Here is a 20,978-nt window from a genome sequence, read left to right as displayed (position 1 = left end):
GGGACATAGTGAGGACACAAATCAGGGTTTTTTCTCCCGAGATCCATGACAGCTGATGTAGAAAAAAAATGGCCAATCGCCTCTGATGTTTCGAATCCTGCAGTCTTTCACATTCTTTTTTCCCCAGTTTCTGAGAAAAAGCATATAATACAGAGACACTTTTCATATGTTCAATGTAAGACTGGATTGTAAGCAATTATGGAAAAAAAAGCAAAAGTGTGATATTATACCAGGCAGATTAAATAACCGACTAATGTATTTAACCCTTTTCATAATCATACACAGTATATTAGATTGTATTATTTTCTCTGATCTGTTTTTCTCCAAAAAAGAGATAAACAATAGAATTAAACTTAGTGGCAGCAGCCGCTGGGGGAAACTAACTACATACTGTATGCAGTAAGCTCCACAGCTCCCCCTAGCTGTGGCCGCAGAAAGTCACAATTTTGTCATGTGTAATCCCAGCATAAACTTCAGAACTGAAAACCCATGTGGATGTGCCGATAATAATCAGGGAATGCGGGTTCCTGATTATCGGCCGGTCTAAACATACCGGCGATCACCTGATGAAAGGGCAAAGAGCTGGTCTGTCGGGTGTGATGATTTTTTAGCAAACGCCCATCACAGTATCCTATGTAATGAGAATATGTGCTGCCGATAATATGATTTCTGTGCGCAGAGGATGATCATATTAATGATCTAAACAAGCCATTAAATAACTGCCGATCATCTTACATGTCCAATTATCCAGCTGGTGCTTGTATAACGGCTGCGGTCACATGTAAATACATCCTTATTCCTTACTCATTTATAGTGTACTTATAACTGCCATTTTTAACTAGTAAAAGAGTGGTCAGCCCTACATTGGTGAGTTTTCTAAATATCATCTATTAACAAAGATGCTCAGAAAAGTCTGTAACGCCCTCCGAAAGGGCCGACTGTCTAGTAAAAGTTAAGCCCAAATGTTTTGGTTGTGGGATCTCGGCATGTACAATGAGATCCCAGATCCCTCCACAGAATCTCACTCCTTGCACTAACCCAGCATTGTTGCATACTTTACTTATCAAACAGTAACATCTTTGCTGTGGTTGTAGTTCATTAACAGGTAAGTAAAGTAAATGGCAGGTGTGGGTCAGTGCCAAGTATAAAGTGTTGCACTTTAAGGCTGAAATCACACCAGCGTATGGTATCGGATGTGAGAGTATCGGATGTGAGAGTATCGGATGTGAGAGTATCGGATGTGAGAGTATCGGATGTGAGAGTATCGGATGTGAGAGTATCGGACGCGATATGCTAAGGACACCCGGCTCCAGCTCTGCTACGAGAATGAGCCGAGTGTCAATGCGCTGTGCTCCGATCCTGACAAGTACGGAGGGGACAGAGAAAGTAATTTCTCCATATCCTCTATAGCCTGACTCATCATTTCTATTGGACTGCACTTGGATGACATCTGAGTGCAGTCCAATGTTTCAATCGCACCCACAGACTTGTATGAGAATGAGCAAAGTCTTAATGCCAATCGGAGCACACTGAAAAGAAAATAATCGCAACTGTGAGCTGCCCGATAGAATGACACTGAGCCAAGCGCTATAGGATGTTTTATCGCATAGCATTCGGCCGTGTTATACTGTAGTGTGACTCCGGTCTTAAGGTACCGTCACATTAAGCGACGCTGCAGCGATATAGACAACGATGCCGATCGCTGCAGCGTCGCTGTTTCGTCGTTGTGTGGTCGCTGGAGAGCTGTCACACAGACGGCTCTCCAGCGACCAACGATGCCGAAGTCCCCGGGTAACCTGGGTAAACATCGGGTTACTAAGCGCAGGGCTGCGCTTAGTAACCCGATGTTTACCCTGGTTACCAGTGTAAATGTAAAAAAACCCAAACACTGCATACTTACATTCCGGTGTCTGTCGGGTCCCCCGGCGTCCGCTTCCCTGCACTGTGTAAGCGCCGGCCGTAAAGCAGAGCGGTGATGTCACCGCTGTGCTCAACTTTACGGTCAGCCGGCGCTGACACAGTGCAGGGAAGCGGACGCCGGGGGACGCGACAGACACCGGAATAAGTATGTAGTGTTTGTTTTTTTTTTACATTTACAATGGTAACCAGGGTAAATATCGGGTTACTAAGCGCGGCCCTGCGCTTAGTAACCCGATGTTTACCCTGGTTACCAGTGAAGACATCGCTGAATCCGCGTCACACACACCGATCCAGTGATGTCAGCGGGTGAGCCAGCGACGAAATAAGGTGCTGGCCTTCTAGGTCCGACCAACGATGTCACAGCAGGATCCTGATCACTGCTGCGTGTCAAACACAACGATATCACTATCCAGGACGCTGCAACGTCACGGATCGCTATCGTTATCGTTGTTAAGTTGTTCAGTGTGAAGGTACCTTTACTGTGAGATTGTGGGATCCCTAACGGCAAGTGCTCAACCTTTGCTAGAAAGTCAGGCCCTTTTGGGGGGCATTATGGACCCCCTGTGCAATTTTGTTACTATATGCTATTTTGTGAAATCACCAACATGGGGCGACCCACTCTTATTTAATAAAAAAAAAAGCAGTCCCAGATTGATGATAGATACTCTTTATAGGCAGTTAAAGGGAATCTGTCATCAGGTTTTTGCTATGTAGTGTGAGAGGGATTACAATGAGTAGGAGGACAACTAGTCCTCTAGTGATAATCTCCTGTTGATAAAACACTGATTGTATTAAAATGGAATAAGCAACCCAGTAAGTGATACATGGCTGGAATCTGGGTCTCTGCCCCACATCATGAATGCTCTCAGAACAAAAACCTGCTGTCAAATTCCCTTTAACTACAACTTTTAGACTAAACAGGAGATTCGAAGCTTTGTATCATAACAAAAGGCTGCATGAGTTATAAAGATATCTAAAGAAATTAACCAGTGAAGAGTTAGAGGCTTCTCAGCAAAATGCGTTTTAGAATAGACACCTTCAAAAAGAACCTGAAGACCCACCTCTTCCGACAAGCCTACAACCTGCAGTAACCACCGATCGACCAAACCGCTGCATGACCAGCTCTATCCTCGCCTACTGTATCCTCACCCATCCCTTGTAGATTGTGAGCCTTCGCGGGCAGGGTCCTCACTCCTCCTGTACCAGTTATGACTTGTATTGTTTAAGATTATTGTACTTGTTATGTATACCCCTCCTCACATGTAAAGCGCCATGGAATAAATGGCGCTATAATAATAAATAATAATAATAATAATAATAATATAAGCTAAGTAAATATAGAATTAGCTTCTACTTCACTTTTACCCAGCTTTCTTTTCTGCACCGCCGTCTTGCACACCGTTTTTTGGTTTATAGGCAGATGGAGAGTGGTTAAGACATTAAGAAGCTTTATATTGTCCATGTGGAAAATGTCACAGAATTTCTCGTTAGTTAGGAAGCCACCGGGACAATCAGAATCTTGGAACCGGCTCCTTGATGTTAGTTTCATGGAGACATATCAAAGAGACATCCCCTGAAGCCATCTTGGGAGATGCAAATCTCATTAACGCTCCTTTCAAATTCTAATGAACGTTCAACGAGTAACGTGTATGGTCGTAACAAGGATAACCTAATATCAGACGTCAGTGTAACAAGTGGCCTAATGACTATCGGTGCGGTGAAGAAGGTAGAGCAGGATGACCTAACAGCAATGTCCGCAATTAATAAGATGCGCTGATCTGCTGCCTCATTATACAAGGTGATGCTGATGCAAAATCTGTTACCCAAGGACAATAGTGACGGCAGTGGATACAGATTTATTGGCTATAATTTAAAAAATGTACCATTGTTTCATTTTTTTTTCATAAATCAATACTAGGGGTGAAATTATTATATCTAAGGAAATCCGCTCCTTTCTCATCCAGGACTGATCATTCATTCTCAATTGACAGGTTAAACCTGTCTTCAGGGAATAGACTTTCCCCATCACTGCGATAGGAGATGGCAGCTGGTGCTCTAAGGTTCTATGTCGGTGTCTCCCCCTAGCTCCGCCCTCTCCCCTCCATACAATTTTATAAACACCAACTGTCATCTGTCTCAGTAGTGGAGAAATCTGTTGTCACTGAATGCGGATTTTATAGAATGGAGAATGAAAGATCAGTCCAGGAGGAGAAAGAAGCAAATACATTTCTCTGATAAGATATACAGTATTAAAAAGTCGCTTGTTTTAATTTGTATTATTCATTTATGAAATACAAATTAAAATCAAAGTTACGGCCTTAACAAATAGCCTTTGAGCCCAGTAAAATCTCTATATCTAAAGAAGGACATGGCTTCTAAGAGAGAACCAGCACTGAGGAGCTATTGTGGGATCCATCTTGGTTTGCATTATATGGAAATTGTCCACTGTCAGTCACAAACATGGGCCGGTTAAGATGGCTGAGAAGAAAGAAGACTCTGCAGAACAGAAAACTTTTACTGGTCTTTCTCAAGCTTCCCTTTCCAATATATAAGTACCAGAGGGCACAGAAAGCTGTCACTGTAGCCCACTTTACAGTTTTCCGCTACACAGCCCTCACCTGCTATAGGCCCTTGAGGCATTGTCATCACGATCCCCATTTCCCTGTAAGTATGTGTTTGGACTGTGGGAGAACTCTGGAAACCCATAAATCAAAGGGAGAACATACAAATTCAGCGCATTTTGTCTAAGATAGATCTTGAACACAGGACCCCAGTGATGCAAAGCAGCAATGCTAACCACTGAGCCACCATGCTGCCCCATATAGTCAGCTTAACTCATGTTTGTCAATTGCGTTACATTGTTTTCTGGCTGCTAAACCACTGACTGCTGTACTCCAGGTGGCTAAGTCCCCCACATGCCAGTATAAATGGTTTCATTAGCGTTTGGGGGTGAGAGACTCCCTTTAAAGTGACCATACACATTAGGAAATATTAAAACATGTGTAAGACAAAAATTAACAATTTCAGGGAGGTTTGGTTTCTCCCCCACTTACAAGAGTATACAGAGTATATGAGCGGTGACCCCCTACCAAAAATTGAAGTGGCTAACTTGAGTGCTGTGTTATTTTGTCACCACTCCTTCCTGCTGTATCAGTAAATGATGGCAATTGCCCCAGTTTTATTTGCAACAGATGAAAGAGTGATAAGGTCTGTGAAACATGTAACATTAGATGTCAGTGTTGCATAGTTTGGATGTGAGAGTAGATTATAAGGGGTCATTTAACTTTTATCTTCACACAGAACATGAGGTACATACATCAGCTTCTTAATACAGCATAACAGGAAGTCTGACGGATCTTTTACCAGAGAGGAAGTGAAACCAAAGTACAAAAAGTATATGCATTACATTCAACTAAGCATATAACAGTAACAATATCGCCATCTTCTGTCAGAAAAGTGTAAACTCCTCCTGCACATAAATAAGTCTGTATCTGTTGCATATCTGCCAACAGTCAAGACAGCCTTCTACAAAAGTTTGTAATGTCTTCTACATGTGAAAAACCTCAGTCTTCAGAAGCAGAGATCTACTCTAATGTTATTGGGGAATTCTGACAAGTTTTCCAGCAGTCCACATATTTAAATATTTAAATATAAAAGATGAGATGTACTTCTCTTATAGTGCAGATTAAACATTTACCATCTCACAAAGAATTGCATATTCCCTTACACGGAAATCTATTACATCATTTTGCACTCTAGAAAGATTTCCGCCATACAGTTCAGTGAAGCACCAACAGGGGACATATTGTTGTCTCTCTTCTGCATGATGTCAGTTCAGGTACACAGAAAGTAATGTGCAATCTCTAGTTTACAAAAGTGACAAAGGTAAATGGCTACCATTAGAGCACTTAGGGCTCATCCACATCTCCATATCACAGCTATCTACAACCACTTTCCAATATGAAGCACCATATGGAGGCAGATGGAATGACAAAAGCTTCATTGTAAGTAACAGCAGAAACAAAGGGGAATTTATTAAGCAAATAGGTCTAAACCAGATTTGTGACTTTTTAAAGAGGTATTCTTGCTGGGGTTTTTTTTGTAGCACACAAGCAGAAGCAGCAGAGTTATGAAGATTGAAGAACATTATATAGCGGTACTGAGCAGTGTAGCCTTGAATCCAGCACTGGGGTTAGGCTAGTCCGAATCGGCACAATCTGTTTATCTGCCTCACGCTGCTCCTCCCTTTTTCTTTCTCCTTCCTACTTCATAGACTACAATTTGTTCTATTACCGCCCACCTCACTGTGCTAGGGCAGTCAGTCAGTCTTGTCTTGGGCAGGAGGGATTTGACACCTGTGGTTTCTTTTTTTTAGAGTAGGGAAGGGAAGAGAAGAGTGAAGAAAGAAGCAGATTTCTCTTATGTAAAATATTACAAAGATTCTTATATTCACCTGTACTCTTGATGTATGCGAAGTTTGTTGAAAGTATAGATCACATTTAAAGAAGCCCTCCTTCCATCAAAGTTTGTATCCTCTTATTATATTGCAGTCATCATATTATATAGCATAGTGTACTTACAATTGCTCATTTTGCCTTTCTACCCAGATAATTCTTCTCTTTTCCATTAGGTCTATGACATCACATGAGGGCGTATTTTGCTGATATATAACACAGTCCCTAACATAGAGGTGCGTTTGTGCAGATTTCACCTTCCTACAGGCGGTGCTTGGTTTCTGCAACAACGAGAGCATCTGCGCTCCTGACCCGGAAGTAATGTAATACACGTCACGTGTGCGCTCCAGGGACAGGAAGATACGTTATATAAGCGGTCCAATGGGGCCGTCCATCTGCAGCAACCTAAGTTTCTGTGCCTCGCAATCTAGAAGTGACGCAATATACGCCAGGTGTGCGCTTCACAACATGGTGACTGAGGTCACACAAGCTGTCAAATGATTGGAAATTACTTCAGACGCAAGGCAAGAATATGGTGGGCACAATGATACAGTTCCTACACGCCCCTGATGATTCCTCCACTCCGAAGATGAAAAGGGAGGCTATATATTTGTTTTTGGGTATTATGGAGGCAGCATCATATTTGCGCACTGCCCTTCTCAGGGAGGGAGCAACACATGGGGTACGACAGGGTACTAATCAATGAATCCCTGCTATATTTCTGCTCCTGTGTTCCTGGCTGGATGAAATGTATCATCATGAAACATTGCTAAGATCAAACCTTTTTATAGGAGCACTGGTTTCTTTGAGCACTAGCACTTTATCTTGTTGTGATTTCATTTGGCGGTCATTATACACAGCTTTATTCTAGGCTCTTTTAATTGAGTTATTAAAAGTTGGCTTCCATTTACCGTATATTAATATGTTCTCTCCCTGCTGAAAGGCAGCATATATCAGAGACTAACTACGTCATTTCAGCCAGATATGCTTTACTTTGAAATTTTGCAGTGTTTTAGAGAAAACATACATTTCAAACCTGGCCGGTGACCATGATACTTGGGTGACTAATCCATGATGCCGGTACCCAGTAGCTTGTCCCTTCTCACCCACTTGATTGACAGGTCTCTCCCTACATGTGTGTATAAGTAAAGGTACCTTCACACGAAGCGACGCTGCAGCGATAGCGACAACGATGCCGATCGCTGCAGCGTCGCTGTTTGATCGCTGGGGAGCTGTCACACAGACCGCTCTCCAGCGACCAACGATGCCGAGGTCCCCGGGTAACCAGGGTAAACATCGGGTTGCTAAGCGCAGGGCCGCGCTTAGTAACCCGATGTTTACCCTGGTTACCAGCGTAAAAGTAAAAAAAACAAACAGTACATACTCACCTGCGCGTCCCCCAGCGTCTGCTTCCTGACACTGACTGAGCTCCGGCCCTAACAGCACAGCGGTGACGTCACCGCTGTGCTTTCACTTTCACTTTAGGGCCGGGCTCAGTCAGTGTCAGGAAGCAGACGCTGGGGGACGCGCAGGTGAGTATGTACTGTTTGTTTTTTTTACTTTTACACTGGTAACCAGGGTAAACATCGGGTTACTAAGCGCGGCCCTGCGCTTGGTAACCCGATGTTTACCCTGGTTACCAGTGTAAAATATCGCTGGTATCGTTGCTTTTGCTTTCAAACACAACGATACACGGCGATCGGACGACCAAATAAAGTTCTGGACTTTATTCAGCGACCAGCGACATCACAGCAGGATCCTGATCGCTGCTGCGTGTCAAACAAAACGATATCGCTAGCAAGGACGCTGCAACGTCACGGATCGCTAGCGATATCGTTACAAAGTCGTTTCGTGTGAAGGTACCTTAAGACTTGTCACTTAGGGGGAGTGGGGCGTGGAGAACCTGGCCTATTGATCTAGCCATCCAAGTGATTTCCCAACCTGTCTTTAAGCATTTGCCTTCTTTGAAACATCACAGCATTTCAGAGTAGAGCATACCTGCCTGAAATAATAGAGCGAGTGTCTGATTCATACTGGCCGTGGTTCAGGCAGCATGGATCAGTCCGAGGCTGTTTCAGTCCTCTGGTCAGATAAATGGGGGTGTTCCATGGCATCTAGACCTGCTCAGAGCAACAGGCCACCATTGAGTTCTCATTGAGAAACAGGATTATCCAGATGGGAAAATAGCTGTAATTTGTTGTATTGATTAGCACTGTAGAGAAGAACATAAGTCGAATCATCTTTATGTTTGTTTACTCCTACATTGCAATTTCCTGTCCCACAAACTGATTGTAAGCTTTATGGTCCTGTATTAGGACTACTGTCCTGTTATTAGTTCCATAAACTCTGATATTACAATGATAATATAGCACACGTCATTCCTGGTTACAGAGTTTATGGTATATATATTTGTACTAGATCCAGCGTGTTGGATCTAGTACAAGTAGTGGCTCGGGGGAAGCTTCTTCAGCTCATAAATTTATCAGTGATATCTTGTATAAAGTGAAGCTCATTGAAGTCATGAACATGAAGATTTGTGAGTGTAGACATGTAATTGTTTGCAAGCTAAATATAAATAGGGTGAGGTGAGTTTTGGTGAGAACATCAGGATTAAAATACTGTAATTACCTTGAAAATGTGAAATAAATATTATCTCACATCAAGTCTATTTCCTATTTTTAATTATTTCCCTCCACTCTATACAATGCCATTGGCATTTAATACAAATTAAATAAAATACACAAATTATTAATGTTATATTTACGGGAATATTAGTGCTGATATCAAATGAGTCAAAATGTATATAAGTGTAATTTATTTTCTTAGCTGTCTTTCTTTAATTTTTAAATGGGATCTTAAACTCGGCAATAAGAAGTAATTGAAACCCAAAATAATACAGTGATGTTTTCACTTGAATATAGTGTTGGTGGGGATTGTGGTTTTAGTTACTGATGTTAGTTATAATAATAATCTTTATTTTTTATATAGTGCTAACATATTCTGCAGTGTTTTACAGTTTTACACACATTATCATCACTGTCCCCAATGGGGCTCACAATCTAAATTCCCTATCAGTATGTCTTTGGAATGTGGGAGGAAACCGGAGAACCCGGAGGAAACCCACGCAAACACGGACAGAACATACAAACTCCTTGCAGATGTTGTCCTGGGTGAGATTTGAACCCAGGACTCCAGCGCTGCAATGCTAACCACTGAGCCACCGTGCTGCCCAGTTATTGATTTTAGTGTACCTAAGTTAATATCAGTACATAGTGAGCAACAGCTGAAGCCACACCCAGGCACTGACTGAAAGCCAGCTCAGCAGTACAGCAGTAAAGAGCCAGCTGTCAGCCAGTGTATGGGTGTGGCTTCAGCCGTTGCTTGCTGTGATGAACCCGCACCTCGCCACCCCGTCTGACATCACTATTAAGTCCAAGAGATCACGTGGTATGCTCTCCTCACTTGCACCAATATGACGTTCCGCAAGGTCAGCTTTCTTCAGATTTACCCAGACACGTCCTGTTCACATGGGCCCAGGAAGGCACAGGGAGTGAGAATGTGGCCCACGCAGTCACTGACGTGGCATCACACTCGCTCACAACCCTGACAGGCTGACAGATCCCTTTCACTAGCACCAGTGAAACAGTGCCTGGTGAGCCCAGTAGGACTGCCACTGGTTCCTCGTTAGATATAAGCCTCGTGCGTTAATGGGATTATATTAAAAAAGTGCTCTCAGTAGGAGAAACAAAATAGGAATCTTGTGGGTGTGATACCTTTTAATGACTAACAAAATATAGTGAATGATGTTACAAAGCAAGCTTTCGAGACTGCTAAAAGGTATCACACCCACAAGATTCCTATTTTGTTTGTCCCTCTGAGAGCACTCTATAACTTTTTTTCTACTGGCTAACAGTACCAAACTACTTTTTGGGGGGATTATATTGGGCCAGAAACCAGCCCCAGTAACATGGAAAGTTAAGCCAAGATCACAGACATGTGGATTCATTACTCGAGATAAAAGAGCAACCCAAGGTTAAATTATATATTTAATCACCTTAAGGGCACAATAAACAAAAGACTATATACACAATGGTTATACATATACTATGGTCAGCTATGCAAATACAATAGTGGTAGGACAAAGTATGCAGAATATGAAAGTTAGTTACCAGTCAGATGAAAGGCCTGGCTTGTGAGGGAGGGGTTGATACATGGGAGGCTGGTGGACCCCTCTGTTCCTTGACTTCTTCCCACACGATATGTCATTGCGACCTCCCCAGCAATAGGCCATGCTTTACATGAGCATTTAACCCCTTGGGGTCCCTCCCTTTCTGCCCCCTGGACTGGACCTAAATCCCCTCCCTGAGGAGCGAAAAACTCCAATACCCAAGATAGGTCATAACTCCTTAATGGACGGTTCTAGGGAAGCGGTTTTTATGCCATCAGATACGACCAGGCCCCTGCTATGCGTTGAGACCAAACACAGATTTGCTACCTGGCTACTACTAGCCTTTCTATGTATCTCCCTATCCTTGGGCTAGAACGGATCCAGGGTCTTGATAGCAGTCAGCTCGTTCCAGAGATCTCAAAAATGTAACCGGCGTGTGGCTAGGACGTACGATAAGTCCATATTCCTTTTATGAAATCCTAGCTGTCTGATCAAAGCAGTTACACTGCATGGACTCCATATTGCAAGCAAGCCTTTTGTCCTGAGATTAGCTGGCTCAAGGTTTGAGGTCTGTCACTCACAGCCTTTTGAGGCTTGACCACCTGCTACAACTGTACAAAAGAAAGAGATGTTTATAATCCCATGCCAAATAGGATACAAATGATTGACATGGAATTATATCTCCAATATTCTTCACACTCCCTATGTACTGGGCATTGGCCCACCCCTTTGACTGAAGGCCTGAGGCTGCCAATAGCAATAAAGTTAATTTTCTCGTGGTAGCCAAGCTTTCAATGCGGCGACAACATGGCTATAGGACACTATTAACTTGCAGATTGACCCAATATCTGCAAGATAGTACCCTTTTGTACTCATGACAGATTGCTTTTAAGATACAGCTTTCAAACTGAAGACTGAATTAGTCTTATAGCCACCTCTCAGCATAAGCTAAAGGCCCTCATATGCAATAAAATAAAGTCGTCAAAACCTGCCGATATAGCCAGTATCGGCAGACAGTCCAAGGTCTATGGGGCTTTACCGACTCTCCTTCCACAGATCCTGTCATGGGGCGAGAAGGGTCTGCCATGTTGGATTTTCGACAGCTGATATTTTTGTTCCCTGGGATTTAAAATGCCATCAGAGGAGTCAGACTTCAGCTCTCTCATAGAGAACACAGGAGTGCTGCGCTTGGCTGATGAAAACTAGTTGGAGGATATAGCTCTAGGGTGAACGATCATTTGACCTACAGCTATCTAATATGTATGGGGGCTTTAGACTTCAATGCTTTAGGCTGACACTACGTTTTTTCAGGCTGTGTATAACCATAGGTTGAATAGGAAGTCAATATAAAAAGTATTGATTTTCAATGCAGCAAATGCAGAAGGATTCAATTGCAAATCAACTAAACCATCATTAAGAAAAAGTTATGAACAGATATAGTAAGAAAAATGCATTTCCTAATGAGATGAAATCGAAATTAAAGAATGTTGTATGAAATTGGAAAAATATCTGCTTTTCTTCCATACACATTCATGGTGATGGGCTTCAAGCCAGCTTAAAGGAGTATTTCCATTTAATAAAATTATGGTCTTTTTTAGGATATACATTACTATCACTTTGTGACTTATCAGATAACATCTGGGACTCCAGCTGAGAACTATGTGTACAGAGGGCTAATTTTCTAATCTCAAGCAACCCCTTTAAACTAGTTTAAATGTATGTATCACATTTAGTGATGAGTGAGTGTGCTCGTTACTCGAGATTTCCGAGCATGCTTGGGTGTTTTCTGAGTATCTTGGGCATGCTCGTTGATTATGTTTGTGTCCCCGCAGCTGCATGATTTGCGGCTGCTAGACAGCCTGAATACATGGGGGGATTCCCTAACATACAGGCAATTCCTGCATGTGTTCAGGCTGCCTAACAGCTGCAAATCATGCAGCTGCGGGGACACAAACATAATCTGTGAGCAGCACGCCCATGATACTTGGAGAACACCCTCCCATGAACGTTTTTCCTCTAAATCTGTGTATATGTATGCACTATGGTGTCAGAGTATTAATATACTCAAGTAACACCCTCTTCTCCGGTATCCTGGTCTGTTCTGCTCCTCTTCTCAGTGACGTCACCGCTCTTTCTGAGTCACACTGCACTCAATGTGTGAGCCGGAAGTTTCTTTTACAATGTAAGCCTACAAAGGCTCGTTCTGAACCTTGCTCTGACACTTCGTAGACTTACATTGTAAAAGCCACTTCCAGATCACGCAGAGCGGCGTGCAATCCAGGGGGTCTGCAGAGCACTGATGTCACTGAGAAGAGGAGCGGTGGATCCTGGATTGAGCAGCGGTAGGTGAGAATATTAACACACTGACACTAGAGTTCTGTACATACACATATACACACAGATTTAGTAAAAGTAAAAGTTCATGGGAGGGCTTCATTATCACCAAAACACAAAACCATCAATTTTGAGACAAATATTCAAACCTCAGTTTATTAGAGGGAAACGGTCTACTTGTCATGCTGTCAAAACTGAGGGCAGCATGAATCGAAGCCTAGCTGATACATAGGCTTTAGAGATCTGGCTGATTACCATAACCGGTGATTATTCTAGTCCAATAAAATGAACAAAGTTTATAATGAGAGACCTGTCGACCACCTCTAGCAGCATTGGGAATAACCAGCCAGGCATAGCACTGGACTAGTCTAATCTCTGGTTGGCTTTGATCCCCAGATGTATATTTAAAATGAGCCTGACAGTTGTTACATGCCCTATCTTCTATCCTATGCAGCATATATCAGACCCTGGCTGTATGATCTCAGCCACGTATGTTTAATTGTACACCTATACGCAGAGACCTGGCACTCCAAAGCATCGGGCGGGAGAATCTACCGGGGACCCGTTTATCTGACTAGTCGCTCGCTCCCCTGTGGCTTTTAATGTATGTTTTGCTACATAACCATGGAGCATTTCAAAGTATTTCTGTCTGCGATCGTGCCGTCAGGCTGTGATTCATGCAGAGCTCGGCTTGGGTAGCGCGAATCACAGGTTCCCTTGAAGTCACTTTGTTTTACAGTAACATTACAGCTATCTGTACATCACTACGTATTCCCCAATCACGCATTTCTCCAAGTCTGATCATGCATTCACAGCAAATGCTCAGGGCACTATAGATGCAGCAGAGCTGAACTTGGTTATAGCTTTCTGCGTTTTAGTTAGAATATTTAGTAAAATTAACAACAAAACAGGTGACGACGAATCATAAACTCAGGCTGATGAAGTGGTTGGATACAACGAGTATATGAATCAGCGGCAGCAGGTGCGGTGTGATAACAGCATGGTATATACTAATTGTATCACTACAATGTATCTCAGGTCATGTAAACGTTTTCCCATTTCCTACTTTACAATAAAACACAACACTCCCATGAATGTAGTAATAACCTCTCTTCATTTAAAGCATAAATTCTCTAAATGTAGTCTCCAAACTATTAACCATTTCCATCCTGCTGCAAACATTGGGACCTAACCAGGTGCATATAGCTGGCAGCATGTAGCCGATGAACATCGGTCCATATCTATTAATTTTCAGTATATTCATTAGATCGCTATACATTGGCGCTCCCTTCTCGGAGACACAGCTGCACAGCAGCCACATGGTGAGCGGGACCAATCCAGAAGGGTTTAATTACAGTTTATAGTTGGCATGTGACCTTTCCAGTGCTGTATCCCCCTCACTCCTCCGCTGGCACCATCTCCACTCATCCCCAGACACCTGCCTCCTCTTCTTCACACTTTCCTTCTTCTAATACTCTCCCACCTTGGAGACATCTCCATTTAGATTTCTCCTTGCTGTCACTTTATTTCCCAGGTGGCTTCCCTCCCATCCCTCCTGCTCATACAGCCCATCTTTTCATAGATGTGACCCACACCATCCTGCTCTGGTAGCCAGCCTCCCCCATGTCTCTGATACAGATAACAGGATTGAGCCCCTCACCTGCTCTGCTGCCTCAGGGTCCAGATGTGGCTCCAGAAGTGGAACAGTGAACTGGATCTTTCTGGGACTGTTGGGCTCCATCCTGTGTGTGTCCTGCCTTATCCCAGGGTCAGTCAGCTCTCTGCAAGGATCTGCTGCTGCTCAGCTTCTGCTTTCTGAGGTTACAAGGATTTTGCCAGCCCCTTATCTCCTCCTGTCTTCACTCTCAGAGCAGGGAGGAGGATGGGCTGAGCATAAGCAGCCAGTATTCCCCAGCTCCCCCTCCCCACCATACACAGACCATCATAGGTTCACACACATGGCTCTGGAGTAGATGCTTCTGCCAGTATATAAACACGTATAGCCAGTGTATATATGGTCTCTGTTCCTATTATATATTGTCTCCGTTCCTATTGAATAAACGTAAAAGATATTAAAAGTTTCTCAACTGATTATTTCCTTCTGCCTGGATCCTTCAGGTAAAGCCGTCTGCCGTGATTATACTTATTTCTTGGATGCTCCTGCTCTCCCGTTTCATTTTTCCACCTGTCATGTGCTACTTATCTAATAGCTTCTCTTTTTGCTCATCTCAACTCCCTTTTCCTCTTGCTAATTAATGTTCCCTTTTTCAGACATGTACAATATTCCTACACTAGTTAATTCCTCCAAATATGGCGTAGGCATAGAAGGTGCATGGTACAGTAGATGGGGGCACTGTTACTGGTTTTATACTTGGTCTCGGTAGGTTTATGATATTTTTCTGATCCCTCACTGTTATTTATACCACCTAATGGTAAAAAAAAATATGTTGGGATGAGAACATAAGGCACCCAAACTGTTACAATCTCATAAAGCGTATCACTAGCATGCCACCACTTTACGATCAGGGGCACTTCCAGCTATGGTACTCCTGCCAAACCTGAGAGGGGTCACGATGACGATGTAGCAATTCTTCGCTCTCACAGATTTTCTCCTCCACAATCTCTTCATGTGAATGGGCCGTATAGGATATTAGACTACACCAGGGCTGTATCATAATCATTCTCAGAATTAGGGAAGGTCCCAGAGGTCAGTTACCCCACTGATTATTGAATGATAATGGCACATCATGGAGAAACCCTAAAAAAAACCTTTAAGGCAGTTTAGCTTTATCTTTTTACATATGTTTTTATGGATCTCAATATTTTCTTTGCTACTATACAAACCAAACTGGGTTATGTATGAAAACTATGATTAGAAGGACCTGTTGGCTCTCCTATTACTTGTAAACCTGGTGAGAACATGCATACATATTCAGTTGTGCTCAAAAGTTTACATACCCCAACAGAATTTTTGCTTTCTTGGCCTTTTTTCAGAGAATATAAATGAAAACACCAAAACTTTTTGTCCACTCATGGTTAGTGGTTGGGTGAAACCATTTATTGTCAAACTGCTATGTTTTCCCTTTTTAACCCCTTAGTGACAGAGCCTATTTGGTACTTAATGACCGAGCCAATTTTTACAATTCTGACCAGTGTCACTTTATGAGGTTATAACTCTGGAACGCTTTAACGGATCCCGCTGATTCTGAGACTGTTTTTTCGTGACATATTGTACTTCATGTTAGTGGTAACATTTCTTCGATATTACTTGCGATTATTTATGAAAAAACGGAAATATGGCGAAAATTTTTAAAATTTTGCAATTTTCTAAATTTGTATTTTTATGCCCTTAAATCACAGAGATATGTCACGAATAATAGTTAATAAATAACATTTCCACATGCCTACTTTACATCAGCACAATTTTGGAAACAACATTTTTTTTTGTTAGGGAGTTATAAGGGTTAAAAGTTGACCAGCAATTTCTCATTTTTACAGCACCATTTTTTTTTTAGGGACCACATCACATTTGAAGTCATTTTGAGAGGTCTATATGATAGAAAATAACCAAGTGTGACACCATTCTAAAAATGGCACCCCTGAAGGTGCTCAAAACCACATTCAAGAAGTTAATTAACCCTTTACGTGCTTCACAGGAACTGAAACAATGTGGAAGGAAAAAATGAACATTTAACTTTTTTTTGCAAACATTTTACTTCAGAACCATTTTTTTTTATTTTCACAAGTGTAAAAACAGAAATGTAACCATAAATTTTGTTGTGTAATTTCTCCTGAGTACGCCGATACCCCATATGTGGGGGTAAACCACTGTTTGGGCGCACCGCAGAGCTTGGAAGTGAAGGAGCGCCGTTTGACTTTTTCAATGCAGAATTGGCTGGAATTGAGATTGGATGCCATGTCACGTTTAGAGAGCCCCTGATGTGCCTAAACAGTGGAAACCCCCCACAAGTGACACCATTTTGGAAACTAGACCCCTTAAGGAACTTATCTAGATGTGTGGTGAGCACTTTAAACTCCCAAGTGCTTCATAGAAGTTTATAACGTAGAGCCGTGAAAATAAAAAATCGCATTTGTTTACACAAAAATGATCTTTTTGCCCACAAATTCTTATTTTCACAAGGGTAACAGGAGAAAATAGACCACAAAAGTTGGTGTCCAATTTGTCCTGAGTACGTCGATACCCCATATGTGGGGGTAAACCACTGTTTGGGCGCACCGCAGAGCTTGGAAGATAAGGAGTGCCGTTTTACTTTTTCAATGTAGAATTGGCTGCAATTGAGGTCGGACGTCATGTCGCGTTTGGAGAGCCCCTGATGTGCCTAAACAGTGGAAACCCCCCACAAGTGACACCATTTTGGAAACTAGACCCCTTAAGGAACTTATCTAGATGTGTGGTGAGCACTTTGAACCCCCAAGTGCTTCACAGAAGTTTATAACGTAGAGCCGTGAAAATAAAAAATCGATTTTTTTCTACAAAAATGATATTTTTGCCCCCAAATTTTTATTTTTACAAGGGTAACAGGAGAAATTAGACCACAAAAGTTGTTGTCCAATTTCTCCTGAGTACGTCAATACCCCATATGTGGGAGTAAACCACTGTTTGGGCACACCACAGAGCTTGGAAGAGAAGGAGTGCCGTTTTACTTTTTCAATGTAGAATTGGCTGGAATTGAGATCGGACGCCATGTCGCGTTTGGAGAGCCCCTGATGTGCCTAAACAGTAGAAACCCCCCACAAGTGACCCCATTTTGGAAACTAGAACCCCCAAGGAACTTATCTAGATGTGTGGTGAGAACTTTGAATGCCCAAGTGCTTCACAGAAATTTATAATGCAGAGTCGTGAAAATAATTTTTTTTTTTCCACAAAAAAGATTTTTTAGCCTCCAAGTTTTTATTTTCACAAGGGTAACAGGAGAGATTGGACCCCAAAAGTTGTTGTCCAATTTATCCTGAGTACGCTGATGCGCCATATATGGGGGTAAACCACTGTTTGGGCGCACGGCAGAACTCAGAAGGGAGGGAGCACCATTTGTCTTTTTGAGCGCAAAATTGGCTGTCGTTTTTGGAGACCCCCTGATGTACCTAAACAGTGGAAACCCCCAATTCTAACTCCAACCCTATCCCCAACACACCCCTAACCCTAATCCCAACCCGATCCATAATCCTAATCACAACCCTAACGATAATCACAACCCTAACCCCAAAACAACCCTAATCTCAACCCTAACCATAACCCTAATCATAACCCTAAATCCAACACACCCCTAATCCTAATCTCAACCCTAACCTCAAACCTAACCCTAATCCCAATACACCCCTAACCCTAATCCCAACCCTAACCTTAACCCTAATCCCAAACCTAACCCTAATCCCAAACGTAACCCTAATGCCAACCCTAACCCTAATACCAACCCTAATCCAAACCCTAATCCCAACTCTAGCCCTAACTTTAGCCCCAACCCTAGCTCTAACTTTAGCCCCAACCCTAGCCCTAACCCTAACTTTAGCCCAAACCCTAACCCTAAATTTAGCCCCAACCCTAACCCTAAATTTAACCTTAACCCTAGCCCTAACTTTAGCCCCAACCCTAACCCTAGCCCTAAGGCTACTTTCACACTTGCGTCATGTGGCATCCATCGCAATACGTCGTTTTGGACAAAAAACAGATCCTGCAAATGTGCCCGCAGGATGCTTTTTTTGCCCATAGACTTGTATTGCCGACGGATGGCCACTAGGGTTGAGCGAAACGGGTCGACAATTTTCAGAAGTCGCCGACTTTTGGCAAAGTCGGGTTTCATGAAACCCGACCCGACCCCTGTGTGGGGTTGGCCATGAAGTTGGCGATCTTCTGAATCTGGAATCGGAATTCCGATACCGATTCCCGATATGTTTAAGATATCGGGAATTGGTATCGGAATTCAGATTTAAGTGTAAAATAAAGAATTAACATAAAAAATATCGCTATACTTACCCTCTGATTCGCCCTGGTACTAAGCGGGAACCTTCCTTCCTTAGAATCAGCCTTCCAGGACCTTGCGGTGACGTCGCGGTGACGTCGCGGCTTGTGATTGGTCGCGCGGCCGCCCATGTGACTGCTCGCGCGACCAATCACAAGCCGCGACGTCACCGTGACGTCACCGAAGGTCCTGGAAGGGCTGATTCTTAGGAAGGAAGGCTGCCGGAAAGAAGCAGGGCGCGTGCGAGGGTGAGTATATACCTAATAGGAATATACTCACCCTCGGCTTCTTTCCGGCAGCCTTCCTTCCTAAGAATCAGCCCTTCCAGGACCTTCGGTGACGTCACGGTGACGTCGCGGCTTGTGATTGGTCGCGCGAGCGGTCACATGGACGGCCCGCGACCAATCACAAGCCGCGACGTCACCGTGACGTCACCGCAAGGTCCTGGAAGGCTGATTCTAAGGAAGGAAGGTTCCCGCTTAGTACCAGGGCGCATCAGAGGGTAAGTATGGCGATATTTTTTATTTTAATTCTTTATTTTACACTTAAATATGGATCCCAGGGCCTGAAGGAGAGTTTCCGCTCCTTCAGACCCTGGGAACCATTGGAAACCCAATGCACTGCATTGGGTTTCGAGTTTCGGCCGACCCCGACCCCGACTTTTTTATAGGATCGGCCGATTTCACTCGACCCGACTTTTGAAAAAGTCGCGTTTCGTGAAACCCGACCCGATCCTATAAATGTAAAGGTCGCTCAACCCTAATGGCCACACGTCGCGTCCGTCGTGCACTGGATCCGTTGTGTTTTGGTGGACCGTCATCACAAAAAAACCGTTCAATGTAACCTTTTTTTTGTACGTCGCGTCTGCCATTTCCGCTCATGCGTGGCCGTAACTCTGCCCCCTCCTCCCCAGGACATAGACTGGGCAGCAGATGCATTGAAAAACTGCATCCGCTGCCCACGTTGTGCACAATTTTCACAACGTGCATCGGTACGTCGAGCCGACGCATTGCAACGGCCCCGTACCAACGCAAGTGTGAAAGAAGCCTAACCCTAGCCCTAACCCTAGCCCTAACCCTAACCCAAAATTTAGCCCCAACCCTAACCCTAAATTAGCCCCAACCCTAACCCTAACCCTAACCCTAATTTTAGCCCCAACTCCTCTCTCCTGCTGGCTGGCAGATGGCAGCAGAGAGCGGGCGCACTGCGCATGCGCCTGCCATTTTCTTTCCATAGGAAGAAGCCGGCGGGCAGGAGGGGACGAAGGAGGACCCAGGGACACCGGTAAGTATAGCAGGGTCCCCGAATCCCCCTATTTCTCTGTCCTCTGATGTGCGATCACATCAGAGGACAGAGAATTACCGATCGCTTTTTCTTTTTTTTTTTTTTTTGGCGACCGCCGGTAAACAGGTAATTACCGGCGATCGCAAAACAGGAGTCGGTAAGAACCGACCCCGATCATGTTCTTTCGGGTCTCAGCTACCCCCGGCAGCCGAGACCCCAAAGATCCTCCGGGTACCGGCCGGCGGGCGCACTGCGCATGCGCCTGCCATTTTTTTTAAGAAGATGGCGGCGCCCATCGGGAGCCACGAGGAGCACCGGGGGAGACAGGTGAGTATTGGGGGGCTATCGGGGACCCCATTTCTCTGTCCTCTGTTGTGCGATCACATCGGAGGACAGAGAAATTAAAAGGGAGATCGCGTTTTTTGTTTTTTTTGCGATCGCCGGTAAACGGTCAATTACCGGCGATCGCAACTCGGGGGTCAGTAAAAAACCCCCGAATCATGTTCTCTGGGGTCTCGGCTACCCCCGGCAACCGAGACCCCAGAGAAAATCCGACTCTGGGGGGCTCTATTCACTTTTTCCACAGCGCTGTTAATTAACGGCGCTGTGGTTTAAGTACCCTTAGTGGCCGCCGTTAAATGGCGTATCGGCGGTCGTTAAGGGGTTAAATCATAATGACAGCCCAAAACATCCAAATGACCCTGATCAAAAGTTTACATACCCCATTTTTTAATACCGTGTATTGCCCCCTCTAGCATTAATGACAGCTTGAAGTCTTTTGTGGTAGTTGTGGATGAGGTTCTTTATTTTTTCAGATGGTAAAGCTGCCCACTGTTCTTG

The 20,978-nt window shown here is 43.7% G+C and overlaps 1 protein-coding gene across 2 annotated transcripts in view; it reads right to left on the bottom strand.

Moving 5' to 3' along the window:
- Positions 1-14,735, bottom strand: part of PPP1R1A (protein phosphatase 1 regulatory inhibitor subunit 1A) — a 231,058-nt gene extending 216,323 nt beyond the window's left edge. Inside the window, exon 1 of one of the 2 annotated variants that reach the window (XM_077297902.1) lies at positions 14,537-14,735. In XM_077297902.1, coding sequence (XP_077154017.1) covers positions 14,537-14,617 — 81 coding nt within the window. In that variant the 5' untranslated portion in view covers positions 14,618-14,735. The remainder of the gene's footprint in view (positions 1-14,536) is intronic. The other variant, XM_077297901.1, reaches the window with a different exon arrangement.
- Positions 14,736-20,978: the final 6,243 nt, after the last annotated feature.

Source organism: Ranitomeya variabilis, chromosome 3 (assembly GCF_051348905.1).
Source record: "Ranitomeya variabilis isolate aRanVar5 chromosome 3, aRanVar5.hap1, whole genome shotgun sequence".
Classification (NCBI taxonomy): domain Eukaryota; kingdom Metazoa; phylum Chordata; class Amphibia; order Anura; family Dendrobatidae; genus Ranitomeya; species Ranitomeya variabilis.
This window is presented reverse-complemented; position numbering and strand designations above follow the sequence as displayed.